This window comes from Epargyreus clarus, unplaced genomic scaffold, assembly GCF_041222505.1.
Source record: "Epargyreus clarus isolate Ecla_fem2 unplaced genomic scaffold, WU_Ecla_fem_2.2 ptg000019l, whole genome shotgun sequence".
NCBI lineage: Eukaryota > Metazoa > Arthropoda > Insecta > Lepidoptera > Hesperiidae > Epargyreus > Epargyreus clarus.
In genome coordinates, this window is record NW_027332227.1 from 2,828,090 (window position 1) to 2,841,439 (window position 13,350).

Consider the following 13,350-nt stretch of genomic DNA (forward strand, 5'->3'; position numbering starts at 1 on the left):
GCATTTATCTGTGCATTAAGCACGCGTATATTTGGTGTGTTTTGAGCGCCAGCAAATGTAAAATCTACTATCTTGGTAGATTAAAATTCACATAAAAATCATTGCATACAATGTTTTTAAATTATTAATTAATTTTAATGTCATTCTTCTCAGAGAATAAATTTATTAAGACTGACAGAATTGTATTTCAAAATCAGCTGATGGCGTGCAGCGCACGAAAGTTTTTTCTTATTTGTTATAAATATGAACATTAAAAAATTAATTAATTTTTCTAATTATAGTGGCATTTATTGTGAAACATTCATTATTGATACTTATAATTTACGATTTTAGTAATATATTGAAATAACTAGCTAAGATTCTTGAGTTTACTAATATATATTGGAGCCAATTTATTTTTTTGATGTGAAACATCTATAGCCGCACGTAAATCCGATTTCTGGCGTGGCGACGCATGCCGTGGCGCGTCGCCACGCTATACGATGGTATATATACAGTCTATATGCAGTAGTGTGTACGGTGTGGCGACGCGTCGCCATGCGCAATCTAAACGAATTAAGTAGTCACGATTTGAAATAAATTCGTAATTTTTTGTATTTAATGAAAAAAAATGTTTATTCAATAAATAGTCATCGTTATCTGGAAAAAAATCGTAATATTTTATTTTATCATTATGACATATTTAGTCACAATATGTTCTTTTCTGCATATTACTTTTACAAAATAATGTCGATGTTTCACATCTGCCAGGCGTCCCGTGACGGCTCATTTTTTTTTTTTATAATATAGGTGTAGCAGACGAGCATGCAGTCTACCTGATGGTAAGTGGCTACTGCCGCCCATGAACATCTATAATCAACTCCAGATAGGATTAGATATTCCTACCTGAGGTCGGCCACAGATGCGCCGCTACCCCTGAAGACTAAGCTGGAACGCCTCGAAAAAGTCTGTCTCCCTTATGTACCGCTTAAGTGATTTCAAGAAATTCCCTTTAATTTTTGGATATCATCTGTATTTTTGAGAGATCTATGTATAACCTCTTGACATAATATATAGGTTCTCTATCCAAACAAACTGACTCCTCATCATCATCATCAACAACCCATTACTGTCCCACTACTGGGTACGGGTCTCCTCTCAGAAGAATTATTCCATAGTCCACCTCGCAAGCCAAGTACCTATTGGTAGACTTCATTTCTCAGGATGTTTTCCTTCACCGTTTATGCAAGTGATAATTAATTTCTAATAAGCGCATAACTTTGAAAAATCAGAGGTACGCACATAATCTTAATTTAGTCATAATGCGTAGCAGACACGCGTCGTTACGTACACCGACAGACATACAAAATAGATGCAACCAAAAAGAACTTCCAATTATAAATGACACAAAATATCCAATTACTGCACATTGTTAGAGGCAACGTAACATCATTGTTGCATCGAAAGGAAACAGAATGTCTGGAAATAAAAACTGTGAATCTGACAAGCCTAACAACCCCATTACTGCTAGCGGAACTGCTATGACTGTGAAATGTTGTACGTTTGCACATAACTATGTTGTCACGGTCCTTATACGATCATCATGCTCGCCAATTTGAGATTACCGTTCGTTGAAACTTCTTTTAGGTTCGTATAGTTGAATTGTTGTTGTCCGATTGTTCTACTAAGAGATAGAGCTCCTTGAGAGTGTCTGTTTATATTATTTCGTAAGTGATCTTCCTATTTTTTAAAAATATATGAGTAGCAGACGAGCATGGAGTCCATCTGATAGTAAGTGGCTACTAACGTCCATGGACATCTGCAACCCCAAGTAAGATTAGATTTCTACCTGAGGTTTGCAACAGATGCGTCGCTAGAGGACTAAGCTGGAATGTCTCGGAAAAGTATGTCTCCCTTACCACACCCTTCAAACCAGAACACAGCAGCGCTTAACGCTGCTGTTATTATGCGGAAATAGGTATGGCGGTGATGCCGGCGGAGCCGAATGTACTCGTATTTTGGATTTTAAACATAGAATTTTAAACATTTATCGACGCTCACATAGACATAGATCCTATAATTATTACTTTTTCTAACTTATTTAATTATTCAAGATAACTGGAAGACTATTTCGATTTTCCAAAGATATATGTAAACCATAAAGTTATCGGAAAAAATGAGACATTAAATCGAAGATGCTGCTTTTCGTATGCCCTTTTGGAGAAATTTCAGCAATCGAATTTAATATGTATAAGGATGAAATAAATAGTAAAATATGTTTATTACTTATGAAATGGTAAAATTTAGTTATTATTTAATTTAATCAAGATATACTCCACCTTGCTATCTTCACTGTACTGTAAATAATATCAGTGGAACCAAATGTGGGTCCTAAATGGGAATATTTTTGGAAATTTTTAATCGTTTCTGGAGTTCCGAACTTTGGAACTCATTTAAATGTTTTTTTTCTGTTTATAATCATCACGCGTCTAACTTGTAATAAATATGTACTGCACATTTACTATTTGGTTTTGAATAAACTCTTGTTACTTTTTTAAAAAGGAAAGATGTCGTTTTTTTGTTGTCGAAAAGAGTATTAAGATTAAGAACAATCGTCCCAAATGTGTTCACATTATAATGTTATAACCAGACATCATTATAAACGAGAGCATCCTGTAACTTTCATGTCATTTCAGAGTAATTAAAAAATGCTTTGCATTGTTACGTACCTTCATATTACGTAGTTTGGTCATCCTGCGTAAAGTAGCGAAAGTCACTTAGCACCCAACAGGTCTCTTCACACACAGCACTTAGCACAGTTTAGAGCACAAATCACGAAATTATAAAAAAAATGTTTTATCGATGTGTCTATACGACAGTGTTGGCGCCAAGTTTAAGAAACTTTCTCGTAGCGTTGCGCTTGCGGGCTCGCGTCACTCTCACCGGTCGGCGCCGGTATTTTTTCTTTTTATTTAAACAGCAATCCCCGCTCTTCTGTCCGATTGTGCATTATCGCATAACAGCATCGTGTTATCAAACCTTATTCGGGCCATTCGGATAGACGATCCGATCAGACCCACTTTTCTCAATGCATACAGGAAGTATCGGTAGCGTGTGGTGCAATTTATCGCTCTGATAATGATTTTATAAATTTAAGATAAAATATACATAAGTAAACAAAATAAAATTGAAATCGTGTCTGAAATTTGAAAACAACTTTTATTATCTTATTTTTTTCTGGCGTGACGGTAAAAACAGTGTAGGGAATTCATTCACACTCAGAATTCATAATCATATTGATTTCGAAATTTTGTAAGTTTAAATATTTCCACACCTATTATATCGATCGTCATAGCTAAGGGTTGATTGGAAAGCCATTTTCAAATGGCGCAACGTTCAGAAGAGCCCATTTTGCCTGTGATATAAGAAAAAAAACTATGTAATATGCATTACTTTAAGTCGGCGTAAAAATACTTTTAAAACAATCTGACTGTCTGTATGAATCCTTATAATATCGATAAAGCTGAAATTTCTCAATTGACGTAAATAATCCATGCCATTAAATCGGTATCCGGTATTCTTTAAGGAAGCCGCAGGCACTCAGTTTTGATTGTAAAGGTCAATGTTTTCTTTTTATTAACCTTTCGTACTTTTAACTGACCTATTAGCATTTAAAACTTCATAATTGTTATGCGTTTTTATGGGGTGAAAAGATTATGATACTGTTATGTATTTTAAATTAAATTTTCAGAGTATTTACGATGAACTTACATAAATGTTCAAATAAATGAGTTGGACAAATGTAACTAAGTAAATAGTAACTTTAAGTATATGATAAAGTAAAAGTTACATCGGTAAAATTCATAAAACGAATGGTCTCCAAATTGTGTAACTCGATGATTGCAAATGTTAAAAAACGTGATTTTATATAGGTACATAGCAATAATTTTAAAGGTTTATAAGTTTTTTTCTATAACAGACACACCGCGGTAACTTATTGGTTAGTCGCTCTTGGACGTACATAATCAACTCTCGGTAGAATTTGTCGTCCTTGCATTCAACCACAAATGCGGTGCTATTCCTGAAGACTAAGTTGGAACGTGTCGTGTAAGTGTATATATCTTACCACACCCTTCAACTCAGAACGTAGCAGCGTTTAAAACTGTTGTTATTAAACAGAAATATGATGTAAGTCTCCGGGGTCGAACCATAAGGGTCTACCACAAATTATAAATAATAAATGTATATTGTTGCTTTTATGATGTGTCATACTTTTGAAGCCTTTGGACAAGAACACTACCGTCGTAAAATAATAATAGGGACCGAATACTTACCTTAGCTTCTGAGGAAACACTTGTGAATATCTTCAACTAGTAAATGGTTCAAAACTTACATGATTTTCACGTAGAAATTTCTTGGCAAACCGAGAAAGACAAATAGAGTCACGTAAGACCTACTTTTGATTTTGTCCTCAATAAAGTCTAGATTTTCAAACGATTTTGATCAAGATTCGCTAAGTAGTAATAATGATAAGTAGTGGACAAAATAAAATATTAAAACGAAAACGATATGTAAAGTTGAAAAAAGATGTTAGAAACAAAAGCAATAATGAATGTTAAGGAAAAAAAAAAACTTTATTTTGTAGGTTTTATTTAGGCGCTTAATATGTCCAAATCCGTCATTTGATACCGTGTGTTGTGTAAAAAAATACCATATACAAAATGATTCATAAAATATTTAAGAAATAAGGCATCGAAATAAATCACCACAGCTTACGATTATAGCCAACTTAGTAAAATAACAACAATCTTACATGATGTTGACCGCATGTTACACATCTCTGGTAATTCTGTTATTAAAAATCAATCTATCATTATTTTGCGTATCAAAGATCGAAATTTGATATTTTCTAGTAGGTAGTATAGTATAGCATTTCAATACATAAGACAACATATTGGATAAATTTGCCTTTGCAATTTTGTGTTTGCCATATCAAACCCTGTAACTCAGAACACTGCAAAGCTGTAAGTGAGAAATAAGACATGAGTGTGTGGCACGCAAGTTCTAATACGAGAACTAGAAAATAATATTTGTAACTTTAGTAATGAATGGTCATTGGTCATCGTACCTTAGTGTGGAAGAATCTAACGCAATCGCCGACAAGAAATCGAATCTAATGAGTAATCCAATACCCGTAACTGAGGTAACGGATAGTGTTAGCCCGGGTATATCTAGATATCTTAAAATACATAGTTACATTAGCAATATAATGTGAAAATGCCTTACTTGTTACCTAAGTTTTCATCTAATATGTGAAAGTGTTTTTATGTTTATGTAAAGGCGCTGAGTGATTATTGCAATTAATCAATGTTTGTCTAACTAAACCTAAGTAACATTGGCTAAATATTAGCCGCACACCAGATAAAAAACGGTTTTCATTTTTAATTTAAATTTATTTTACACTATTGCTATGACAGCTATAGGAATATACATCAGAAAATCATGAAAGTAATTGTTATTGATTCTAGTAGGCCGGTATAGTCCGCGTCAAACTGCTAGTCCGCTCTGAATATATAAATGAATCGCGTTGCCATAGCAAATTGTATGACTACACCTGCTCGCAACAACTTCAGAGTGGACTAGCAGTTTGACGCGGACTATACTATTTTTATCTATTTAAAGTTTTTTTTGTAGTCTTGCTGTGGCGTGGGTGTCACCATCACGTAGGTACATTATTTTTACGTCATAACACCAGTTAAAAGTTATTGCGTTCCAGTTTAAAGGCTTTCGTATAGACAAGAAACTTACATGAAAACCCTACTGCCGTCCAAAGACATCTGTAATCAACCGCATACCGTCGTAATCACCAGATGTTGTGGAGAGAGAGAACGCTTCCCCAGGGCAGAGCCCGATCCGGGCATCGCTCTTGGAGAACTCCGGTTGTGTTCCGTCGGAGTTCTCTAACAAGCGCTGAGGACGGCCACCAAGGGGGTTTTAGTGCGGTAAAAATCCCACATAACCCGACGTCGCTCCCACGTCATCGGGTACCTTTTGAAGGTTTCCCCCTCGAAAACAAAAAAAAAAAAAGACAATAAAAAGTGTGGCTGTGCTGCCGCCGGAGTCGAACCACAAAGGGTTCTACCACCTTTCTAATAAGACACCCAAAAATATTTAAGTCCGTTTTTACTGTTTAGTGATTTAAAGTCAAATTTATATATTTTTGGTGAGATTTTTTAACTACAAGGCGTCGCTCCCACGTCATCGGGTACCTTTTGAAGGTTCCCCCCCCTCCCCCCCCCCGAAAAGAAAAAAAAGGAAAAAAAGGCACTTAAGTTTTTAAATCTTGCAACGCATCTTTTAAACTTTTTATAAAAATCCCATTTTATTTGATATTGCATACTGCCATAGTAAGCAGTGACATTTAAAAGTCTATTACTCAGATAATACATTCTATCCGGTCTCTATCTATTCAGTCTACGTAATATAATTTTGCTGCCTCTATGTGGGGTCAATCCAGTATTTATATCCGTATTACACTATGGTACTATCTATTTTACTGCCGGGCATGTTATTGAGGATAATATTACGGTAATAGTCTGTAATAATTATTTTAACTGCTATAAAAATATTATTTAAGATTGTAATATCGTAACGTAACTTCGAATGACGAATGCGCGATGAAATATCAAATTGAACTCAACAGTTTTTTACATACATAAAACATGTCAGATTAACATGCAAACTAAACGTATTCAAACTCATTTATTATATAGAAGTAGCAGAAGGGCATGCAGTCCACCTATTGATATGTGGCTACTACCGCCCATGGACACATGTAATCAACCCGAGATAAGATAGATTTCTATCGGAGGTCGGCCATAGATGCGCCGCTGTTCTTTAGGTCTAAGCTGGATTGCCTCGGAAAAGTGTGTCATTCTTACCCTTCAAACCAGAATACAGCAGCGCTTAACACTGCTGTTATTAAGCTGAAATAGGTGTGGATATGGTGTGGTAAATAGTTCTAGCACTAATCTCTCTCTCTCTCTCTCTCTAAAAATATAATTGAAGAAATTTCGTCTTAGTATTTTACGGAATAGATGTTATCAACATCGGTTGTCGGTGTTACTATGTTGTCGGTGTATAGATTGTTCTTACACATATGTATAAGTATACTTTGTTGTCTAAAGTATAGACTAGTTAGGTTTTATTTATTTTATACAAAGTAATTGTAAAAGTGGTAGAGTTCTTCGTGGTTCGTCTCCGCATTCACCAAAGCCACATCTATTTCTGTCTTATAATAATAGTGATAAGAGCTGCTATGTTCAGGCTTGGAAGGTATTGTGAGGGAAAAACACAAATGTAATATATATTACGAGACGTTCCACCATAGTCCAGACAATAGAGATCTTAGTCCGTTGGAAATTCTTAACAAATTACATTTTGAACAAAAACAATACATATCTCAGATAGTTTTCAAACTAACCTAACCTTATCCAACTAAACCGAAATTTATACAACTTTCTATATGATTTTAATATTTTTCATAAGTAAAATCTACATAAAACAAATTGCGGCCTACATCTCTACAGTGTAGAGATAAAATAAACGGATAGAGTCTACTGATTAATTATCATACTCTACTTTTAAACTGGATTTAACAGTGAATCAGACTGTTAAAATACTTCCATCATGGAAAATATTCCTTTACATAAAATTACTTGTTCAAGCCGTTACATAAGTGCTATAAAATTATGGTTGACAAAATTATTACAGTATTATTTTCATGTACTTAAAAATATTACTATGTAGTTATAACCAACATAATTATGTAATTATACCCAATATTACAACTAAATTGGGTCATATGGTATGGTATATATGACCCAATTTAGTTGAATGAGCATTTTCGAGCAACAGTAAATTGGTGTCATTTAAAAAAAATAAATTGCTCCTTTTATCAATTTTTCAGTTTTTAATATATTTTTATTGTGTTAGACTTTATATATTGAATGAGCTATAGTTTTAAATGTCCTAAGCAATCTAATATATTTTTAGAGCAAAATAAGCTAAATTAAATTTATAAAAACATCGACATTCATGTTCCACATTCAAGTGTTCGGCAAGTTATCTAACCGCCCCAACATCCTCGTACACATCCGACCTGCGCAAGAGTGGAATATTGAACGGTTTCTCAAGGAAACCTGGGAATTTACTGTATAGTCATCTTATGACTTCAATTTGTAATATAAAATAGTTTGTGAAGAAATAACCAATTAAAGAGAGTTAGTTCCTATTGCAATACAGGATCCAAGTAAAACCCCGGTGCTATGCTTTCTATTTTAGGCCGGCAGTAATAGCCTAGTGGTCGAATCTCGGCCTCTCGATCGAAGGGTACGAGGTTCGAATCCCAGTCATGCACCTCTGATTTTTCGAAATTATGTGCGTATTACAAATTATTATTGCTTGGAAATCATCGTGACGAAATCCGCATACCTGACAAATTTAAAAAAAAGTTGTCAAAGGTATATGAGGTCTACCAATACGCACTTGGCCAGCACGGTGATCCGTACCCAGCAGTGGGACAGTAATGGGTTTTTGACAATTCGAATGACAGACTCTGTTGACGACACTCAGTTACTAACGTATGGTACTTTCTTAAGATCAGTCGGGCTTGTTTGTATACGTAACTCTCCTCAAAACTTGGAAAGGACTAGATCATCTTATGACACGGTGCTCCAACCTGCTTGTGACACCGCCTTCATAGTTATGATGACAAAATGTTCCAAAAAAATAATTTGTTAGTGACAGCCTATCATTGGGAATAGGCATCGCAATCGTGGGGTTTGAGGTCAAGACCTCTGATTTTTCACATGTGCATATAACTAATTAATTATTACTTGTTTCAACGGTGAAAGAAAACATCGCGAAGAAATTTGCATACCAGATAGATTGTAAAACATATTTATTTTATTTTATTAATAAGTAACATCATTTTATATTATTACATTATAAATACTTAAATAACAAAACGTAGGTTCTTAAAAGGTAAATCTATCAATTAACTAACTTTAACTTGGCCCGTCTCATTCTGAGAAGACTTTTACCCAGCAAGCAGTGGGGAGTAAAGTTTTGTTGACGCTTTATCTTCTTTTAAGCGCAAACTCAATTCATAAACAACTTAATTAATCCGGAAGTTTAATACGCAACACCGATATTGGATGCTGTGGCAACTTTACATTTCTCAATACGAATTAATAAAGCATTTGGGTAGTCCTCATATTTTAAGAAAGCATGTCACGAGTTAACAACTGCGCAACCATATAATATATTATGGTAATTTAAATTTTGGCTATATTGATGTTCGTAAATAATAATTACATTCACCTGTTTTTTTATTAATGAATTAAAATGTATGATTATTAAACAACACTTTGTTATTGAGTGCACAGCAGCACTTAACATTGCTGTTAGTAGGCAGAAACAGGTGGAGGCTGTAGTGCCTTTAAAGTTAAACCTCAAAGGGTTCTACCACCTTTGATTTTTAAACTGTAACTTAAAAGAATAACAACTTCTTCAATGTACCTATGTAATTTATTTGTATAGACAAGAAAATAAAACGTATGTTTTCATAATCAAATCAAATCTATACTCTTTATTGTACCCAATAAAATAACATACATATAAAAATAAATAACTAAATTAACAAAAATGTAATACAAAAGGCAGTTTTATCGCTGACCAGTGATCTCTTCCAGACAACCTTTAGTTGAGGAGTTATAGTAGGGATAAATAGAGAAATAGGTAGGGTTCAAAATAGCAATTTTAGGGCTAACATGTCATAAACATGTAGGAATAAATAAAATATAGCATAAACTGAGCACAAGTAAAAGAAGGAGACTGAAATAGAATGGAGGGGATAATTCAAGAATAAAGTAGCGAAGGACCAGAGTTAAAGCTGTAAGTAGTAGTATTAATAAAAAAAGTCTCTAACAAGTCGTCATCTACCCACTGCTGGGCACGGGTTTCCTCTCAGAGTGAGAAGAATTAGGCCATAGTCCACCGCGCTGGCCAAGTGCGAGTTGGTAGACTTTACATACCTTTGAGATTTTTTTAATATAAATCTCTTAAGTATGCAGGTTTCCTCACGATGTTTTCCTTCACCGTTTTAAGCAAGTGATAATTAATTTCTAATACGCACATAACTTTGAAAAATAAGACGTGCGTGCCTAGGAATTGAACCTCGGACCCTCGTTCGAGAGGCCGAGTTTCTAAACCATTGGGTTATCACTGCTTTTTTCTGCTCTGCTCTAACAAGTACCTTCTCAGTAATGAAATGCATGTCGTCATAATATCAGTACAGCATATCCATGTCACAGCTATTATATCCTATGTGCTAAGCTTTACGAAAGATGACGAGAGGACAATTGGCAGCCGTGTAAATTGTTACATATCCAATTGTAGTGACAATCTTCCACGGAACCAGTGCATGGCCAACGCGGAAAATTTTCTTCCAAAAACTGCAAATAAAATTCTAACGTAATACGTGAAGTTAACGTTAGTATTGCTAATTTGACTCACAGTTGCTCAACTGTTTTGTGACGTTCTAGCGCACTCCTTTTATCGTGATAATAGTATTATAAGTAGTGTTTATGTCACTTTTACGCACGCGATTTTATGAAATTAATTATCAACAATGTAAGTAAGTTGCAAGTAAAATTATATCTCTATCGTTTTACTTCTGAAGGTTTGTTAACTACTCCATTTCTGCCGTAAGTAGATCTTGTGTTTTTTGTAAGTAAAACATAAGCTTAAAACTGCTTTAACATCACGCTCCTCTCGTATTCCTAAAATTAATGATGAATGGAAGCATCGTGAGGAAACCTACACACATGAGGGTTTTTAAAATAAGTTATGAATTATGTTATATCTACCACCCGCATTCAGCCCGCTCAGTAGATTATGACTTACGCCCTTCTGAGTAAAAACCCTTCCTAAAAGTGGGACAGCGACCACTTAACGGATGCAATAACTGCATGCCAAATGTGTACACCGTATGCTTATACAGTTCTATTGTCATCATCATCAACAACCCATTATTGTCCCACTGCTGGGCACGGGTCTCCTCTCAGAATGAGAAGGATTAGGCCATACACTGCGCTGGCCAAGTGCGTATTTGTAGACTTCACATTCCTTCAAGATTTTTTATAAATCTCTCAGGTATGCAGGTTTCCTCACGATGTTTTCCTTCACCATTTTAGCAAGTGATAAATAATTAATTTCTAATACGCACATAACTTCGAAAAATCAGAGATGCCTGGGATTTGAACCTCGGACCCCTCGATCGAGAGGCCAAGTTTCTTAACCACTAGGCTATCACTGCCCATATACACTTCTATATTATAATATAATTCGGCTTGGAGGCACAGTTTTAACTTCCTTATCGCAACGGGCCGTGGAGTATGATAATTCATTAGAAACGTCCACTTTACGTAAAGCTGTGCACATCTTACACTTGCTGGCATAACGACGGCAATTTGCACTGTCGTCTGACCCTAATATGGCACTGTTTGAGACACTTCAACCGGGGAAAAGGAGCCAGAGGTAATTGGTGTTACACAGACCTGTTTTTGATGATGAAATTGTATATGAACTTTTATAAGTATGTAAAGATTAAACATACTTATTCAGGACTAGATGAAGGTATGGTGGCTCTGGAGCAAAGTAGGAGCACAAGCCTAATGATTTTCTAAAACGGTCAATGTTTTTCCAACAAGTCTCAACAAATATTGCCAACAAATAAAAGTATTTCGTTAACAAAGAGTTAACTATTTAAATTATAGTATTCTTGGTAAAAATGCGAAAACATTGTTTGAAAAAAAAAAAAAAAAGTTGTTTACCCTTCGAAATTAGCATAGAATATATTTTTGCCTTCCATAAATCCGGCCCAGTACTTACCTGTTATAAATACCAACTCATATGAGGCAGTCACCGCCTGGCTTACAACAATGATGTAATTCATCTGTGATCGACTTCAGGGAGAACCCCTCTTCTCTAAAGAGTTGGTCACAGATATCCATGGAGAGTATTGCCTACTAGTAATCATTTCACCAATTGTATATATAATTACTAGATGACCCGGCAAACGTTGTGTTACCATATAAATAAAAAAATGTTAAGGGTGAACAACCCTTATCACTTAGGGGTATGAAAAATAGATAGTAGCCGATTCTCAGACCTGCTGAATATGCAAATAAAATGTGGTGAAAATCGGTCAAGCCGTTTCGGAGGTAACTAACATTGTGACATGAGAATTTTATATATAAGATAGCAATTATTTCCTTGAGCAAGTTATCTTAACGCCTGATAAAAACCTATCTTGAAAAACCGCAACGTTGCTATGTACAAGATGTAGGCGCTAAAAGTTAATAATTTTCAATTTTTGGAACCAAAATAAATAGTTGTATTATTGATTCCTTAGGCAAAACCCTATTTTTTATAGTTTATGGTATTCCCTGAAACTAATGACCTATTTCCACGAAACATATTGTCAGTATATTGTACCTACCTGATAGCGTCGGACACTTTAGTACTTAATCAAGAAATTCAAAAATAAAAATTGATAACCGACGAAGTAGGTCATTAAGATTATAATTAATTGTTCACCTTTCCTAGTAACCCACTTTATCTTGTAATAAGACTATATATACAGTACGATATGATTTAAATATTAAAGTATAAAATATTTTTACATGTCAGAAAAATAGCCCTTAGTGCATTTTATTGCCCTTATTTTTATTGTAATACGAAGTCCACAAATATATGAGTTGGGTACCTCGTTTAACCAGGATGCGATTATACATATTCCTCAAATTTAATTTTTTTTTTTTTTTTTGTTTGTATAAAGTACCAAGTGACTAATAGGTACTTTATATTAATTACGATCTAGCCTAATTTATGACTAATGAGTAATTCTACGCTAACTTAAACTGCTAAATAATCATATAATGAAGGTGGCGTCCTCTGACACTGCACTTCTTTGTTTTAACACATAGGGGAGTAGACACATTGTTCTTGTGTTCTATAATGTTCACTTATCACTATTTCACTAACACTACACTGTGTCATGTCACAAGCTCAAAGGGTTTAGTCCGTTTGAGTCTTCTCACTAGGTCCGTTGTATCGAGGAGCTGGATAGCCTCGATATTAACGTGATGATGAAGTCTTTTTTGATGACCTTCGGCATACGTATTAATTACTTTTTTGACAAGGTCTACTTTAAGGTCCCGATGTAGATCTTCATTTCTTACATACCAAGGTGCATTTGCAATACTCCTAAGTACTTTATTTTGAAATCTTTGAATAATTTCTGCA

General features: G+C 34.7%; 1 protein-coding gene across 4 annotated transcripts in view; it reads right to left on the bottom strand.

The window, feature by feature from the left end:
- LOC140750047 (uncharacterized) overlaps nucleotides 1–2,940 on the bottom strand; it is a 30,930-nt gene extending 27,990 nt beyond the window's left edge. For all 4 annotated transcript variants that reach the window (XM_073083354.1, XM_073083351.1, XM_073083353.1 and 1 more), the window contains exon 1: nucleotides 2,709–2,940. In XM_073083354.1, coding sequence (XP_072939455.1) covers nucleotides 2,709–2,732 — 24 coding nt within the window. In that variant the 5' untranslated portion in view covers nucleotides 2,733–2,940. The remainder of the gene's footprint in view (nucleotides 1–2,708) is intronic.
- Nucleotides 2,941–13,350: the final 10,410 nt, after the last annotated feature.